This window comes from Ornithodoros turicata, chromosome 9 (assembly GCF_037126465.1).
Source record: "Ornithodoros turicata isolate Travis chromosome 9, ASM3712646v1, whole genome shotgun sequence".
NCBI classification, from domain to species: Eukaryota; Metazoa; Arthropoda; class Arachnida; order Ixodida; family Argasidae; genus Ornithodoros; species Ornithodoros turicata.
In genome coordinates, this window is record NC_088209.1 from 22,548,395 (window position 1) to 22,567,367 (window position 18,973).

Genomic DNA, 18,973 nt, shown 5'->3' on the forward strand with positions numbered 1-18,973 from the left:
TATTTCTAGGCCTTTCTGCTGATGGTGCATGAGCAAAAGACCTGGAACACAGTCTTGACCGTCACAAGGAAAGATGTTAGCGACCCACGGAGTTCCTGCGAAGGAGTGGGTACAGTGACAGTTTAGAATTCCTCGAGAGAGCTCCCAGCGGGTACCTCAAAATGACGCAAGAGCAAGCAGGGCGGATCCACATCAACACCATGTGGTTGCATAAAAAGGTTTCGTAATATTGGCGACCGTCCAAAAAGCAACGAGAGAAACACCCCCTGCAGTTGACAAAGTGCTAAAAACTAGGTCTGAAAGCCTCAAATTTTTTATATATTCTTCATGCAGCTGTCTGCTCGCCTTCCATACGTGTGAACGCACAGTCGTCATGGGCTGTGCACAAGCCCGAGGGTATCATAAATCTGCATCACTTCAGATACCCTTTGCGGGTCAGATAGCGGTCACCATCCTCATATGGATAACAGTGCTTTATTAGTCACGCGGTCGGTTTCAGCGTTTTTATCAATCTGCGTCCAAAAGCGTGCTTCTGCTGACACGAGTCACGCCTGCTTCCGATACGACGTTGGTGACTTGGTGTCGACCCTCTTTCTAATCTCGTAATCTTCGGATTGTGATTCGGGAGAGAGACAATGATGTCACGAGAGACCCAGATCATCGATTGATTATCGTTACGTCGCCAGTATTAGACTTAATTTGCATGGCAGTGCGGCAAGACGGGTCATTGTCAAGGTTATCTTGTACAATGAGCGTCTTGTAAGCGGTTGGTAACTGTCGGTGAATTCGACAGAAAGGGGTGCAGAGCGAATTATTCAGACCCCCCCTAACTTTTCCACCTGTGTACCCCCTACAGGGGGTGCCTTGAGACATCAGCTTTAGACACATATTGGTAACGATACGTTAAGCTATAATGACGTAACTATAATAATGACCCCACCCCCCCATTTTTTCCAACACCCCACCATGCTTGGGACTCTGGATAAACCACTGGGGGTGCATCGTCGAGTCATAGCAAATACCATATAGCCATCTCGACTTTGGGTACTCAACTTTTGGATATATTGAACCCGACACAGGACTTTGAACTTTACATGATTATTTTTTTTAATTCACAGTTGTAATTGGATGAGTAGCACGTGTAGTTTTCTTACTGAACCTTACATGTAATGACTGAATCATTGAGTGAAATGAGACCGCACAAAGCGGGAGAGAAATGTATACAAACAATGTAGGACCATAAATTGTGTATCGGAAGATGGCACACGGTTCTGCCAACGGATCTACTAAAGGTGAACACGGGAAGGCGGCACAGGCAATGGTTTATTGGTCACTTGACGAGCACCCTCTCTGGGTGTCAAAATGGTGCAGTGCCAACAGATCTGTTACATACAAATACAACATGGCTACTGCACACACGTTTATCACTTCGACAGAAAACAGATGCCATAGCTCCTGAAAATGTCTAAAAAAATGAGAACGTTGAAACTAAATGAATGTTGGAAGACAGGATATATCACTGCTGCAGCATGGGACCTTGTGCATCCTTGTAAAGTGTGGCCTTGAGGTATACAGAGCCCATAAAAGAGTCTTGTGTACTAGATGCTGTGAACAATCTTCTAAGTGCATGCCTCATGTGTGCACACAGCACATTAAAACTAGTGACAATGTTGCTCCTCCGTATGATTGCCTAAAAAAGACACCCCCATCGGTCGCACATGACAGTAGTAAAAACTGTCAATTTGTGCAATCGAAAATATCAGACATGCCAAAAAATGCACAGACATACCTACCTCTCATCACACTCTCTTGCACACAAGTCTCACTAAAAGCAGCACCTTCAAGGCAACCAAGACAGGTACGACACGGGACTACAATACATTTAAAACCCCTCCTACCCCAATAATTACAATAAAAATGAGAGCAATGTCAACGTTGGCGTCCTACAATCACTCATACAGTACTGGTATTGGTAGAATCGGTACCCAGTAACCGTTTACCGTACTCGTCCTCCAGTTCCTTGGCGAGTTCGTTCATAAACACTCTGTAATGTACTGGATTCATGTTCTTGCTCAAGAGGTAGAGAAGGAACCAGTCCGACGCCCGAACCTTCTTTGCGACCATCTCAATTGTGCGCCTGTCCGTGACCCTTGCTCTGTACATGAGCAATTTTTCCCTCACAATCGGGAAAAAGACCGTGAAGCCGCGGTACACCAATTCGACTGCCGTTATGGTGGCGAGGATAACCCACCAGAACCAGGCGAAGATGTAGATCTTCTCGTTGATGATGTTCTGAGCCAGGAGACAAAGCGCGTCGTGCTTCATGACGTCTCCCGACGAACCGTACAGATGGAATGTACACTTTGTCATGCGAGGGAAGGCCCACACCATAGGATCGTTTCGAACTTCAGGGTCCAGGTCATGGTGCGAGATCACGTCCGTGCCGAGCGTGGTGAACATGTTGCCCAAGAAGGCGTCCGTCAGAAGAATCTGTCCAATGACGTTGACGAAGTTGAGGATTTCGCAGGTAACGTACGCTCCGAAGTATCTTCCGTGCATGTTGATGTGCGCCCGGACGTAACGGGCGACTGTCACCGCCTTCTGACACACCGCCGAGTCTTCGAGGATGGGGCAGTCGAGGTCTTGTATGAGGTCTCGGACGAGACCTTGCTCGAACGACTTCCAGATGTGGCGCGGGAGGTAAAACATCATGGCTTGGATGAACAGCACCATGCACACCCACTGATAATAGCCGTAGTAACGGCGGACTTCATCGGGGGTGTACTTTTGGATACCCGGATGGGGGACGCCGTTGACGCCGATGGTCGCGTTGTACGCCGACGGCACGTTGAAGGTAGAGTGGATCCAACAGTAAGTCTTGATGACGTTTTTCGGCACGGAGTCATGCTGGATACAGTCGATTGGATCGCCGAAATACTGGGTACTTGTGACGAGAATGCTGAACATCAAAAGCAGAAGCGAAGTTGCTTTGTAATGGAGACGGAACACCTGGTTGTCCAAGACGATGCGGTTGATCTTGATCGCTCGATGGAGCGGTGCAATGAAGAGTCCGAACATGGTTGATGAAGGTGTCTATGGTGGATTCAGTAGAGAAGCACTTCCTGGCGCACTGTCTTGGGTATCCAGATGCTGAGGACAATGAATGACTGACTCACGTGACCATTATCAGGGTGAAGAAGCCATAACCATGGTCGTCGCCAGCCAGCGGCGTCAAGCCGAGCAGCATGCGTACCGGTCCCCGCGCGGCTGAAAGGATTACTACACGCGTGGCGGTCGTCCCAAATTGAGGCCGAGCTGACGAGGAGAGGAGGAGGAGCCCCTGAGGGACAAAGAATCGAGGAACAAAACAAAGGCAGAAGGAAACTATCCCGGTTCCAGGGCCAGCTACACAGTGACGTTGAAAAGACGTGACGTACAACGGGGCCCTTTCCCTTCGTCACGTCCGGATTGGTTACATGTCTGAAAAAAAACATATGTTTGCCATTTCAGCTTCTCAGTGTGACAAGAGATTAAATCTCTCTCCCCGAACGAGTGCAACGCTCATTGCGAGCTTCTCTGCGACTAAATCCGAGTTTGGGACCTTAATCTCCACGAGGAGACTGAGAAATAGATAAGGACGGTATTAAAGCGTTAATCGAATGCAAACAGATTGAATGTGTGATGCATTTGCTCCGTTAACATCACTCCAGGTATAATGCTTACTCTAAATTCGGTCGCAGCTGGTTCCTCGTTGTGCGCATCGATACAGTTCAATGACAGAAGACGGAACCTCCAGATATCGCAGATGTAGCTTCGGGCCTCTTTCACCGAAGAGAACCCGAGCCATAAATAGCGATCAACATGTAGGGAGATTCCAGCTGAAAACCGCGCTTTCTTTTGGAGACGAAGGTATCTTCGTGTGAAACGCTGCACAAGCAATCGATACACAGACAGAACAATTCCGAACGAAATGCAATTTTACGCAGCAAAAGGTAGCAATACCGGAGAGGCTTCAGGATAAGACCATTTGACAGGAAAGAAACGGAACGTCAAAATATGCGCGATAAGAGCCTCACATTTGCCGTCTCCAGTCCATTTGCAATGCAGAAGACATTCATCGTTCAAACGCGGCGAGGAATTATGCAAACTTCCGCACTTTTACATCAACTGAGGGGAAACACCAGGTGCTTCCTTCACCACTTAAAATTCTTTCTAGGAAGCGGGGTGCTGTTGCTGTGGTCTGCGAGAAAGTTGCACGCTAGAACAATCTTTGTGGTTATAACTGTACTGGTTTGGATAACAGCGCTCGAGAACCGGCTTGCCTAAGCAAAAAAAACCCCGTCTGGCTGCTTTGAAACGCGAGTCGACACGTTGGGCAAGCAGTGTATAGGGCTCGTTCGCATGACGTCACTCGCGGGGGCCCGCCACAGTCACTGGCCGATTTGCCGCCGTTACCGGCCTGACTGTCGTCAGCATTGCAATTCGTTCGTTTGCTATTCTTGCGCTCTTTTTTAAAAGTAAAAATTGTATTAGCACCGCGAAGCAACTGTGGTTATGAGCGGCGCACAGACGTGGACTGATGGGGAGAGGATAACTAGAAGGAGTGGGAGAGAGGTTAGTATGCGTTCTGGGCAGACTTCAGGGGCAACTGTGCCGACATTCGTCTGAAAAGTCTTCTGGAAAACCAAGACAAAACCCGAGAGAGCACAGCCGGTGCCAGTATTAGAACCCGCGTCACCTCCGTCACGGCGTGGAAGGCAATCATCCTAACCGCTACGCCATGCACGCGAGCTGTATGAACATTATTTGTAGAATTTTTTACTGTAATTTTCGTATTTTCACGTTGATAACCCCCTAAATAGAACATGGTACATGACGCAACGCCGCGTTCGACGCACGCGCAGTGTGAATACACTATTTCTGTGCGTACGCAAAGCGACTGCGCACCTCGAACTAAAACTCTAATGTATGTGCGACGAGAGAGCGCCTGGCAGTCGTATCTGCGCAGTGTGCGTACGCTGCGCAAGTTCCGCGGTAAACAGCGACGACTCGCAGAAAAACAGGTCTGTAACGTTACAGTATATTGCCCGAAGCAAGAACTTCATATTTCAGTGCTAAACTGTAAGGACGGTTACCGAGAACGGCCGGGCAGAATGCACGAACGTGCTCCCACCACAGCAACAGGAAAACAGCGAAGCCGACTTCCGATATAGATTACACAAGATGGTCTGAGGAAAGCACCGTATAGTAACAAGAAGTTTTGTGCAGCGCTTGCCTACACCCGCTGTGACGCGAGATCGTATGCGGCCTTCTACAATTACCTCGAAAGCTGCCTCTCGTTTCGCAAAGCTTGATGCTTGTGCGGTATCTTCGCATGAGGCTCCTGTTCTGCAGAGAGCGACAGATCACGATCCCAAAACTGCCTATAGGCCTCTGTAAGACACCGCAAATTTGGCATTAATGCAGTTGCGGAGTTTCGTTTGATAGAGATAAATATATTTACTAGTTGTGCTTGAATGGAAGTATTTATTTTCTTTCGTATTATAGACCAACATCGCTGAAAGCCTTGACACGGCAAATACGGAGAATGGACATTGTGCGCCAATTTTCCAAGGAACCCGCAAAAACTTTGCAATACAAGCAGTATTTGGCGTCTACTTTGCGCCTCCCGGGGGGATAAGTGGGAACTTTTCGCCCCCACCCCACCGGCATTCTTGTTCCCCTAAAGATGTTTTTTTTTTGCACCCCTTTAGGTGGGCTCAGGGGGGGATGTCCCCCTGCCCCCCGTAGACGCCGGCCCCGAATACAAGTTTGCAGTACATACAAACACTTGATAGTTTCGCATTCTCCAAGTGTCGGTGACGTCACCGGGAGCTCAGAAGTGTGTCTCCCAGCAGCAGCGCGTCTCCACTCGCCGGCCCACGTTGGAAGACCACCAGCAGCTGTGGTGAGGACATCGGAATCGACCTTCGAGAAGCAATTGCCAGACGTGTTGGTGGATTAGACCCACCCCCATGACGTGACACTTTCTATAGCTTACATAAATTAATTTTACGACTATTTTTTTAATAGTATTTTACGACTATTTTTAAGACTACGCTATATACAAGTCGGTCAGCTGTCTCCCCGGCTTCCCTCTCAGCCCTATTGTCCATGGAGCAAGCTCATATTGGTCCCTCTTCCAAAATAAAGGGGTAACATTTCAAGGTTGAGGCGCACGTGACGGTTTCTTCTGTGAACCCATGCCGGTCTACCAATTCCTCCATATTGCTGCCTTCTGAATGGACAGAAACTTTGTCACGTAGTTTCTCCAAGCTTTATAGAGATAATACTAATTACACCTTTTCACCATACAATAGTGCTTTACAAGTGTACGCTTGACCTTTTAAGATACGCCGTAACTTCATTAATAAAGAAAATGACTGTGTGATGCTCTTCTTTTATTCCGAGCTAGAGCCGCGATGCAACTGTGCCTATCGGCGGCGTACAGACATGGAGAGAGGACAGCAGGAGGCGTGGGGGACAGGAGAGTTAGTGTGCCTCCTGGGTCGACTTCAAGGGGAACTGTGCCGACATTCATCTGGAAAGTCTGCCGAAAAACACCTGAGATAACACAGCCTGTGGTAGGATTCGAATCCATCACCTCCTAAAGTCTTCAGCACGACCTTGGCTACCACCCACGAGCGGGCGCTACTGTGTGACGTACAATGGTCACGACTCACCATGCAATCACCGTACTTTTAAACCGCCTCGAACGAAAAGAAACACTCGTCCCGAAGACGACCGCGCATGCAGCACCCCGCAGGACCGGCGACCACCATATAACCAGTTCAACCAGCTCCACCAGACAGGAAGCAAACAACGTCGGCAAATAAGAGGTCGTAAATATTTTTCGGTACTTGGCAGGAGTCAAAGAGGAGTCATTTGTTATATCCGACAGCGAAGAGGTCCTTGTTTGACAGCAGTACAAAGGGTGTTGCCTTCCAGGGTTCCTGCCCTGCAGCTACGCAATTTGTATTGAGACGAACGCCGTGCTAGGTGGCAAGAAACAAAAAGAAGTTCACCTTCCCATTCCATTGGCTTAACTATATAACCGCATCACATTTACCGAGCTGCTCTTGGCGACAGCCGGCAAGCGTTCAAAGGACATTGGCTTCACTTCACAGCTCTGGTGCCGAAAGAACAAGGGAGCTTCGAAGAAGAACAACGAAAGAACAATTTCCAAGCCTTGTATGCTCAGTGTTGCTACGTTATGTCCTTGTTGTTGTCGCGCCCAGGCTCAGGCTTCGACGTCATGGATCATGGTGCTTAGTATTGTTATTCCGTCACTCGTGCCCTAAGTGGGCTGTCTGAAGCCTACCGCGATTCTGCACAGAACGAAAAAGCTACGTCTGAGCCTTCGGGACAAATACTTCGCAATGTTAGCGCTCCCGTATATTCCAGAGGAGGAAAGAGCTCTAGCCTCTGAGAAGCTAGAGAAGCCATTCTGAAAATTACCCAGATGCTTAGGCCCTCCTCGCGGATTCTTGGAAAAAGCAAAAATGCGAAGAGACCAGCATCCCTCTCTCACACAGCGCCAAGGCCACGCGCCGTCATCGCCGCAGACCGTAGACAACCCATAGTCCGCCCCTGGTCTTTATTGGGGCTCAAGGCCGCTCGTGTCGCGGCGTGAACTGTTGGTGGAACCCGTATCTTCTAAAAGAGGAGCGGAAATAGGACATTCAATTTGGCCACGAGGGGGATGGCGTCTCTTGATAAGCTCTAAGTAAGGAATGGGAAGACGTTCCTGACACATAATAACAATGCAAGTAGTGCAGCTTTTCTTAAAATTTCTTCATTTAAAACTGTGCTCATCAACAGAAAAATCCTGCTAGATGGTGCACCGTATACTCGCATTGAATTACGTCTTGCAGCAAAACGAGAAGAAAACCGCAAATTAGGAATCAAGTGCCTCATGCACGAAGCTAAGCAAGTCTCGCATAAACACACCAAAGAGCGAAAACATGTCTGTGTTACTACCACTGGAGGATACATTATAAAATTATAATGTATCCCTCCTAACGTAGCGTAACGTAATTTTACGTTGAATACGATGCAAAGAGCCAGAGCTAAAATACACTGAAGGGTAAAAAGTCGAGCGAGAATGCGTGTGTTTACATGGGACATAAAAACAAACATTATCAATGAGAACGCTCAAACTCAGAAGCTGCCTGCCAAGCCCTTTGCCCATTGGCATGCAGAATCAATAATGCTATGAATTAATCTATGTAAGAAAGAAAAACAATCTAGTCCGTCAACTACATACGCCGTTGGAGATAGGGAGAGTAGTTCGTGCAAAGCAGGTGCAAAGCGTCCGCCGCGCCACGGAAAATCCTGTCGGCAGCCATAGGAACTAGTTGTGCGAGTCCGCTCGGTTCTCGAGGGCTATTCGTACGCTTTCAATCGTCACCTTGCTTCGGTGGCGACGCGCCTGAATTGATAGCTGCCAAAAATAATGCCGTACCGCACAAATTGTTGCGTTGTTGGGTGCACAAATACGTATGAGAATGCCGGGCGTAAGAAAAAAAAAACAAAAAAACAAAAAAGGTCCTTGGTTGTGTGGGCACAAAAAATGGTCCCACATGTTCCTGCGCGACCAAAAATACAGGGCTTGGGTGAGAATGAGAAGAACTGATGAAACACATCACAGACGACTAAGTGTTACCATTCGCCCTCCCCATTCGTTGAAGAAGGAGGCATAGGCATAGGAGGCCCGCCATTCAATGAGTATCATAAAAACGACATCATTAGCTGCACTAGTTCGCGAGCGATATCGTTCGCTGGATGCTAGTATATTTCTACTGTTGGTCAGACATGAGTTTTGAGTTTATAAGTTTGCGTTTGATTGTAAAAGAAGACTACTACGCAAGAATCGCGGCGTGGTCCGTCCGTGGTCCGCAGTTCAAAGCGACGCTAAGCACTCTGGGATATTCTGAACTCGCCTATTGCGTTGCGGTTATTGAAAAAAATTGGGTTACAACAAACTGTTTTCGGTTCCGTTCCGGTTTCAGCCCCTGCACGGACGGCGCGTCGGCACTCGCCGTAATGAAGCACTGCACCTGTCATGGTCCACAGGTTCGGACGTGTCTGCGTGGGCGCGCCATGGGTTATGAAAGCTGTGCGAAGGAGCGGCGGCGAAAGTATCCTGCGAAACGGCGCCGCCAAGCTGAATCGGTCTAAGCCCGAAAGGTTCGTTTGGCTGCGAATGACGTCTTGCGTTAGCGTTGTGTAGGGTCCCGTGAAGGGTTGTGTAGCGGTGTGAATGGGAGTTCCCAAATGGTTTTCAAGTTTGAACGCTAACACATTTCCGTCGGATACACCGATGTTTTTTTTTCTTTTTTACCTACTTCGTACATTTCTACAAAACTCTTCTAATAAGTCCCACAGGCTTCGACCAGAATCATGTTTTAAGCACTCCAGTAGAAGACCGTGTCACCAATACAAAAAGTGACGCGAAAATTCGCGCTCTAACAGTCACTGATTAGAGTTGCGAGCGATAAAATACAACTCCCTGGGACGCACTTTTGAGGGGGCTGGTTCCGGTGCCGTACAGACGTGGACAAATAGTGCAGGAAGTGGTGGGGGACAGGAGAGGTTAATATACGTCCTGGGCCGACTTCAGTGGGAACAATGCCGACATTCCTCTGAAAAACCCGAGAAATTCCAGGGAAACCTCAGACAGCACAACCGGTGGCGGGATTCGAACCCACCACCTCCCAGTCTTCAGCACGACGTTGGTGTTTGAAACGTCCGTAGCCGAATACAGTTGATCGATGAATTCTTTTTTCCCCGCAAAAGCAACTGTCATTATGAATGGAACTGGAAAAAGAAAACCATGGCCCCATCTTTCGACCGTACGTGCTTACAGCTTCAGCTTAAAAATTTCTAACCTAAAAGCTAATCTAAAAATTTCTAAAAATATTGTTACTGAAATAATGTTACCTGCAGGAGCAAACTAGTTCCTCATGATGGAAACACCACACCACACTAGCCCTCTGGCGAGAGACGCGGCCGGGCACCTTGCTGCAGCGCGCCTGCTGTCCGACGGCTTTACTTAGCACTAGAGGGCTTCGCTTGCAAAAATTCATTAAGGAAATATGGATATGTTAGTTCCGACGAGTTCGGCTCCGGCTAAGCCAATTTGCCCCCCCCCTTCCAATGGGGAAAAATATTTTCCCCCTCTCATTGTTTGTCGCATTATTTCTTGTTCCCAAATTGTACTCGGATACCCATGCATCAGTTACTCGGCTCTTGATATTTTATCATTTAACATTACGCAATAGCCACTTAGAGCTAATCTCTGAATCTCTTTTTGTTTACCTTTATTTTTCCTTTTTTTTTCCTGGGAATAGCAAGCCGCCATACCGGTTGCTAACCTTTTCCTCTTATTTTTTATATATAATAAACATATTCCCCCCCTCTCTGAAACGCTACCTATTCGCTAGCCCCAGCCCTCAGTACTCTGACGTCACAATTCTCGTCCCCATTGCGCTCATGTAATATTCCAGAAGATTAAAATTGATAATTGCAGGCAACACTGTGCTCGTCAACTACGGCGGCAAAACAACATCGCACGTGCACAACACTGTGTCCAAAGCAAAAGAAGTTGGCTACGTGTCGGCTACGTAGCCATCAAGAGCAGCAAGCCAGTCGGGAACATCGATCACTGTTGCTTGACGAATTCGGAATTATTTCCCACCAGACGTCGCCCCGAGTCGTGTTATCGCGATTTTACCAACGAAATAAAAATAATTAGCGTTCCCTGTCACATGTATATAACTTGTTGTGCTGGGTTTCCAAGCAATAAGCTGTCAAAGGGACACTGAACCGATATAAGAGCAAAACTCTGAAACATCAGTCCTTAAATTATGAAGGTCGACAACGACATGTATAGTTGCGCAGTAATTACAAAACGCGTTGCGCACTTTCTTGAAATTGCTCCGCCTTCCAAGTTCTCACAGCAATGTAGGAGCGACGTCATCTTGACGTTTCTTTTTTTTTAGAGCCACTACACTGCATTACAAGGAATGTCTTTCCACCACGTATTATTTGTACATCTTCACCGGTAACAGATATGAGATTACCTTAAGTTATAAGGCGCACTTATTCTTTGAACTGAATCCCCTCCGCAGCTACGGAGCCGCAACAATGCGACAGCAAACAAGCTCGGCAGGTTCGCAGTTGACCTTGTGGGAGTCTGGGATTGGTTGACGACGCAAAACGTCATTCGGGGGCTATTCGGCCCCATTTGTTGTAGCCGGGTGACGTTTGCTGACGCATTAGACGAAGGGGAGAGTTGCGCTGATTTCGCTCTTTGATCTGCTTTTTAAATAGTGAAAGCGCTTGAGTTACACAAAGTTTTTTACATACTTAGGTAGAGTGAAACCCCTACTTTCACATTGTGCAGTTTTTTAGATAATGTACGACTATCAGTTTAGTGACCTTTTGAACTACCCCGTCAACATAACCTGCCTGTCTTCCGCTTTACGGTATACCTTCAGGGTATATCTCGGTGAAATAAAAGATTTGGATGCCCGCGGTATTATGCAGCACTATGAGGTAAGTGCTTTTTATTGAGCTCAAGAGCGAACAGGGAGTCTCACATCACAGAGGAACCAAAAGACAATTTATCACCTTTGAACAAATTTTAACATGCAATGTCCGACGCGCTAATGCAGGGGCGCACGTGGATGATGAACGATGCTGGATGGGTGCTATAGACGGGATGTAGCAAAGTGGCACACTGATACAACAAGTACGTCAGAGCTCAGGATTACTATACAGACACTTGTGCACTCTAGCCGGCTCAGTGGGCATAGCGGCCTTTCTCACTGGGTTCTGCTTCGCCGTCCACGTAATCAGGGTGGCGTTCGTCCCTCAGCTTCTTTGCAAACCCTGCCACGACGTCCCTGAAGAACAATGCCTGCATGTTGTCCTTGAGCAGATAGAGCACGAACCAGTCTCCATAGTGCGCCTTGCGCACGATCTGGTCCATGTCAGAAGGGTTCACCATCCTGCTCAGGGCCCTCAGGAGGAGGTACCTGTACCGCGGGAATCGGCACACGACTGCCCGGTATATGATATCGAGAGCAGACACTACGGCCAAGACGATTAACCAGAACCACAAGAAAATGTACACCTTCTCGTTGATTATGTTCAGCGGAAGAAGACAAATGGAGTCGTGCTTCTGGACATCGCCCGACGTTCCGAAACGGTGGAAACGGCACTTGGTCATCTTGGGGAAGATCTTGGTCATCGGGTCATAACGAACCGCAGGGTCTTCGTTCACGAACCGAATCACGTCAGTCCCATAAGTCGTGAACATGCCTCCGAGGAACTTGTTGATGAAAAAGATTTGTCCCAGCACGTTGACGAGGTTAAGGACTTCGCAGAACAAGTAACGCCAGGCATAGGACTGGTGTTGACTGCGGTGCCGCATGAAGTAGCTGACAACGGCTCCTATATTGTACTCCTTTACAGACGCGTCGATCACGGGTTTGTTCATTTCAAGAATCAACGACCTCATTCTTCCCCGTTCCCAGCTTCTCCAGAGCCAACGAGGGAAGTAGAACATCAGGGCCTGTAAGAACAGCACGAAGCACACCCACTGGTAATACGCATGTTCTATGACGGCGTCCGCATCTGTGATCCTCATCTGGTCCACACCCGGAGCTGCCACCTCTTTTCCAACCGTCTTGTTGAGAGACCGCGACAACGTTACGGTTCCTTCTATCCAGCAGTACGTGTTCATTACCTTCTTGGGAATTATATCGTGCGTGACACAATAGATGGGGTTACCGAAGAACTGCGTGGCACTCACAAGAACACTGGCTGTGAAGAGCAGGACGCCGGTGAATCGGTAGTGCAGGCGGAAGACATTGTTGTCGGTTCGAACAGTGCTGAATCGGACAAGATTTTTGAAGGTGTCTGTTAGCAAGAGGCTGGTCATGACGAGCACAACTACGTGACCGGTCGTAGAAGAACCTCCCAGGGAGAAAGGTGCATGGATGTAGTGGATTATCGCAACGTTGTAGATTATGGCGGAACGAAGTCCAACAGTTCTCCTGGACTATGAACACAAAGCATCCCGCGACATCTGTTGAAGGATATCGAATGTACGAGAAGTGCGCAGGAGATATCTGGGGACTGGGGCTTTGAGAGTGCACTTGGCGTGAATTCCCAATAAAATGGTCCTCCAGCGCTTTAAATTGTAACTTCAACTCCACTAACGTTTCAAATCGTGTGTTACCGAAATGACTGTGACGAGTTAAAAATCGCACGTTACACCAAACTTGTTTTGGGTCGGCTACCCAGCAGCCTTCCTGCGACGCCCTTAGCAAGTGTATGCAGATTCGGAAAAAGAGACCTGCGAGAACGTAGCAGGTGTGGTGGTTCATAGCAGGAGAAAATCTGTACCGACTGGAACTCGGAAGCATACACGCGAGTCGGAGGATGAAGCTCACATCCCATTTTTTTTTCTTTATCCCATCACATCACATCCAGTGGTCACCGTAGAGCGATCATCTGAATCCGCTACAAATCAACAAGAGGTGGCAACGAGCGGCCGAATTCACCAGCGTAACATCACCGACATGCCATTACAGCTGAAACAGCACCCCCCCCCCCCCAAACACACACACTTGTAGGTGGTGCACAGGTAAATAAGTTGGGGGGTGCCGCCAAACATTTGGTGGGGGTGCGGGGGTTGGAGGGTCTGGATAAATCAGTGGGAAAGAGAGGGAGAGACAAAAAGATGTGCCGGATCGACCAGTTGAGTTCAACCGTTAGCTTTTTCGCAGAAACGACAGCGTTGTTGGCGTGGGCGTTCTCAGGATATATTCCGGATTGGGGGGGGGGGGCAAAGCGCTTCTAGGGGGAGGCAAAAGTGCAAACCCCCACCCCCTACCACATCTTTTTCTGGAGGCGGATGTTGCGCACTGTGTGGATGTCCAGAGGTTCCTATCATTACGACTGAGAATAATCATTACGATGACTAAAGAGTGTACCACTTTCACAAGCGACCTTGGAGTTCCAGGGGAGCACGGCCCCCCTTGCCCCCCTCTCGTACGCCCATGGTTGTTGGGTATATATATATTTCACATTTATCACGATGGTTTTTATTTTGACGCGTGGGATTCACGCATACGTGGCCTGCGCTTGGTGGCCACCAACCGGTATATGTGCGTACAAAGTGAGAAAACTTGCGGGATACGGGGAGACTGAGTCAGCAGGAAGAGGCCGCGCAGAGCCGACTCAATATTGACAAAATTGTAAGAGCACCGTCGCATCCCACGTTTACAACCTTTACACACGGGTTATGTCATCGATGAAGTGCGTCGGCAGCGAATCGCGGACGTGCGCCCTCTACATTTGCTGCACGCGATGCACCATGAGATCTCATACAGGACACAGACAACACCACCTAGATACAGAAAGAGTCCGCGCTCGTCCACGTGATGTGACAATTAAGAGTCAGCCAATCAGGATCGTGTTCTCAACGGCCGTAGCCAATCATGAACGGGCTTTCAGCGGTCGTGCCCATGGAAAGAACCACGTACCGTCGTCTGCGAGTTGTGACTGAACGTCCCCGAGCACTGAATGAAAAAACTTGGCAATAAAGCGCAAAACGGTCTCAATCTTTCTCAAAACTGACTTTCTGGAAAGCGTGTTGCACTTTTTGTCTAAATATTTACGTCTGCATCAGGTTCCAGGTGAGCTGCAATCATTTGCGGATTCTTGAATTCGCGGAACGGTGCATCGCAGTAGCCGACGAATTCTGACTCTTAATTGCAAGAGGGAGAGGATGCAATGCGCAGGCTTTCCCTATCTAGGTGGTGCTGACACAGAGCTTATTCTTGGAAACGTACAAGAGGTTTCAGTATGGTGAGGTTCTGTTTCAACAACGTCGTGGCCTGACACGGCAAGTTCGATGATTGAGCTACAGTAGAATTCCCACCAGAAGCGCGTCAGATATGCACGAATGGAAAGCAATGTGGGTGCCGTTCCGGATCATCGCAGATCCACCGTCCGGAGAACAACCGTTTCTGCTCACGGATCAACGGGCAACGAACCCGACGCCTTATCTAGATCGTTACAACAGAACGCAACATAATGGGCAGTATGTCGGGTTACTTCTGTCGGGTTCGGCGGTGATATATGCACGGCAAGGGGGAAACTATAATTTTCGATCTGTTATGTCACCCGTAATGGAGGAATCAATCGACCTCGACTCGAACAGACAGCTGGCTGCCCCGGTGCAATCTTACGTCTCCACTCCTCTTCCCCGTTACCGACTTCCCCTCTCGCGCGCGAAGAGAACCATGGTGTAGCTAATGTCATCGCTTTGCTTAGTTTCTTTGCTGAAGCCCTTTGAGAAAAACAGAAGACACTGAACTGCCTTCGGACGGTGGCTAAAAGCACGTTAGCCACCGCACGTTAGTGTATGAGGTATAAAAGGCTGCTTCTAAATTCCATAACTCCCAATTATTATATTTTAACGCGTAAGAACTTTAGCTGCAGGCGCCCTTAGGACAGCCACCTCCAATACACCCCACTCCAGTTAAACTTATCTTATCTTATCTTGTGACTTATGCAAGGCCGCCTGTGAAGTGCAAGGACTACTCTCTTCACTCGAGGCATGCAGCCGCCATTAACACCTGCTCTTGCAGGCCGTCAGTGCATGCATGAGCCCTCATATTCGCTTATTTTCCTATGCGTAGCCATCTCTTGTCTTTGACCCGTTTCCGCAGTCGGGTGTGTCCTGGTATGGGCAACGACACAGTGTGCGTACGGATACATGTTGGCAGCAGCGCTGCGTGCATCGAGGGCCAGGGAACGAGCCCACATCCTCGTGAACGGAAGTATCCTGAAGTGCGCCACCGCCACCACCGGTATATGGGACGCTGAGCACAGCAAGTTTTCAGCAACAAATTACAATGGCTAGAACGCAAGGAATATGAACACGGAAATGACAACCATCTCCATTTTTTTCTTTTAAAAAATCAATCAATCAACACAGAAATGAATATGTGCACGTTTGATAACTTGAAATGCGCGTGGTGCATGATCGAAGACAAGTTTCAAACTTTGCCACCAGTTGGGCAGTCCGGTAGAGGAACAAAGATAACGTTCGGCCGGTTCGGCAACTACACTCACTCAGAAAAAATCAACGCAAGCCTTCTTTCACTCTTTCTCAGCCCCGTCGCCACAGCTATGCGTCGAGCGTACTTCATCCTCGCCATCGTAACTCAAATAAAGTACAGTTGTTTGTACTCCTCTTCTGATGCTTAGTATAGTTCACGCACATCCACAAGACGGCGTTACATATAGGCCACGGAGGAGCCCTGGATTTAGGGTGCAGAACTCCTAGAACCACCTGCCACTAAACCCGAAACAACATAGAACTAATAGAACAAGTCTGTGTACATAAGCTCTTCTGTGAGAGGCTGTTGTTTACTGGCCAACCCTCCAACAAATATGCCCGATAAAAGCTAAAACCCAAGAAAGAACTAAACTGAACTAAAAAGCTGAACGAAAATTTTCGCCTATTCTCGATGACCAATGAAAAGCGCTCTGGCACCTGTCGTCGAGAGGAGCCGCTGGGCGCGGTCGTCGCCGCCGCAGCTGCGCGCTCTCTTGCAAAACATTTTATCAGTAAACACACCCTTCCCAAATGAAATGTTCTGCATGATGGTTCCTGAAGGTAGTATGCTCATATGGCGCATTACAATGATATGTATATTCCAAGTGCCTTCCATGCTCGTTGATACAACAACAAGGTTTGATGCGCTAGCCGGCGACCAAGTACTCTCCGAGGCTGTTGTTGCCTCGGAGCTTTGCCGGGTCTGCTTAGAGTCACTAAATAGTGAGCAGAGTAGCGACATTGAGCCACGCCGGCGGGCGAGACCGCCATCTTGAGTCCGGCGCGGCTGCGTCGCCAATCTCCCCATTCTCCGCCGGAGAACAGCACGCAGTCGAGCCAGCTCGCAACCGAGGAAACCGCTTTTGGGTGGAGGGGACTCAACATGGACGGCGCGTTCTTGGAAGGAGAAACCACGTGACACGATCGGTCCAATCGCGGACACTGAACGGCGGCTCCGGCGCGGAAAAGGAATGCGATACTACCCCTATTTAGTGACTCTATAGGGCTGCTCTATCAACACCTCCTAGATAGTAGAAGGCCTGCGCACTGCCCTGCTCACGAAGGCCTGCGTGAGTTTTGCGAGCTGCTTCGAGCTTTTCTCGCTTGTTCGCTCTTTCATTGAAGTCGTAGCAGCATCCACAGCTGGCCTTCGTGTGTGACGCTATGTCACGTGGGGCGCAGGCCTTCTGCTATCTAGGAGGTGTTGGCTCAATCCGATACCAGGTCTTCTGATGGTCCCCCTTGCGCTCGAGGTTTTTAAACTCTTTACAGGGAGCATCGCCCCTTCCACCTTGCCATTGGAGCTATGTACCTAACGTCGAAGTCCAGGTCTTTTTGCCGCGTTCGGCGTGTCGTCGAGTTCCCTGTTCTCTACTTTTACTTTAAAATCGCTATAAAAAACAGTGCCGGGGAGCTAAAAAGACGACACAGCACTGAAGGGGTGATGTTTTTACTTTCTGCGCGTGTTCATTCATCTAGGGGTTCATTATCGGGGTAGCAGAATTCGTCGGGTGACGAATTCAATTTCTCCCCCCCTTTTTAAACATTCAAACTCGAACTCCAGGTAATCTGACCTGTGGCTTCGGCCCTACACTACTGGTGTCTCTTGTAGCAGCACTAACGATCTCGTTATCGCTGTTATGACTTGGCGACTGGCGTCATACCGGACGATACCAGATCGGCAGCATACGCGAAAACACGCTGCAGCGAAACCAGAGATCCACTTGAGATCCAGCAGTACCTTCGCCGTCAAAGATCAATTGTCTGCCGCCAGTTGAAGATGAAAGGAGCCGAACATCATGTGAATAAACTGCTACATCTCTATCTTCCCTCGCTGAGTCTCCTTCGGCCTGCTACCAACACCCCGAAGTCGCAACATCGCACATTAGTGGAGATGAAATCTTAATGTGGCAGAGACGCTGCAGTGTCTGCAACATGTAACCCTCACAGCCAGGCACCGCAGTGTGTAGCCTGGATGACCTCTACGCTTCGAAGGTGTCGCTGCTACGCTCGTATCAAGGGACAAGAGTGTGTGACATGTTACCTTATCAAAAGAGAACCATATGTGAGCCACATAGATTTTGCACAAGAAAGCATTGACATGCTATGTAGGCACACCATCGGGAAAAACAGATATTGAATTAAGCTGTGTCATGTCTCGTGTGGGGCTTGTCGTTCAGTCATGTGATATTTGACACTCCTTTATGTTGCGCAACATGGAAACGGACATGAAAAACAAATAAAGAGAGAAAAAAAAAAAAACGTGACGTGTACATACGCGTAATTGAAGACTGAAAGCACGTGTATTTGGCGAATTACGCATTAAAAGTTAGCACCCGGTCACCACGAGCTCACGCGTTCAGGAAATTGTTTACGGTACTGAGTGAGGAGCGACAGAGACTGCCCAGAGGGATGTTTTCTTCATCACTCCAGTCACGTGATCCACTTGGGGGTTTCAATCATTCGAAACGTTACGAAATATATTTTTGAACATTTGACGGGAAGTGAGACACTCGCACAACACATCTCTACAACAGCCTTCCTAGTGACGACTGCGAAAGCTGGGTTGTTGCGTAGCTCGTGCTGCGTGTGTGATCACGTGATGATGTTGTCAACGCAGGCTGTGCCAGAAAACGCGGAAACAAGATCATTGACATCAAGGACGAAACGCACGATGCTCGCAGCCCGCTTGTCGCTTCCCCCCCCCCGCCCCCTTTTTTTTTTCGTTTGCCCATCTTGCTCGGCTCTTGGGACGCAGTTTATCAAGAGCGCACGACGCGTGGCGTGGAAACG

General features: G+C 48.7%; 3 protein-coding genes across 4 annotated transcripts in view; all 3 read right to left on the reverse strand.

The window, feature by feature from the left end:
- LOC135368366 (cuticlin-1-like) overlaps positions 1-18,973 on the reverse strand; it is a 201,634-nt gene that overhangs the window by 175,756 nt on the left and 6,905 nt on the right. The gene's annotated exons all lie outside the window — the stretch shown is intronic.
- On the reverse strand, positions 1,306-3,347 carry LOC135368367 (innexin inx2-like). The gene has a single exon (XM_064601578.1). The coding sequence runs from the start codon at positions 3,076-3,078 to the stop codon at positions 1,954-1,956; it is 1,125 nt and encodes a 374-aa protein (XP_064457648.1). The 5' UTR covers positions 3,079-3,347; the 3' UTR covers positions 1,306-1,953.
- LOC135368362 (innexin inx2-like) lies at positions 11,579-13,051 on the reverse strand. Its single transcript, XM_064601570.1, has one exon. It carries the CDS (start codon positions 12,986-12,988, stop codon positions 11,846-11,848), a length of 1,143 nt encoding a protein of 380 aa, XP_064457640.1. The 5' UTR covers positions 12,989-13,051; the 3' UTR covers positions 11,579-11,845.

What these genes read in the sequence shown, in the direction of transcription:
- LOC135368362 (XM_064601570.1), bottom strand. Translation starts at nt 12,988, where the DNA reads ATGACCAGCCTCTTGCTAACAGACACCTTCAAAAATCTTGTCCGATTC.
- LOC135368367 (XM_064601578.1), bottom strand. Translation starts at nt 3,078, where the DNA reads ATGTTCGGACTCTTCATTGCACCGCTCCATCGAGCGATCAAGATCAAC.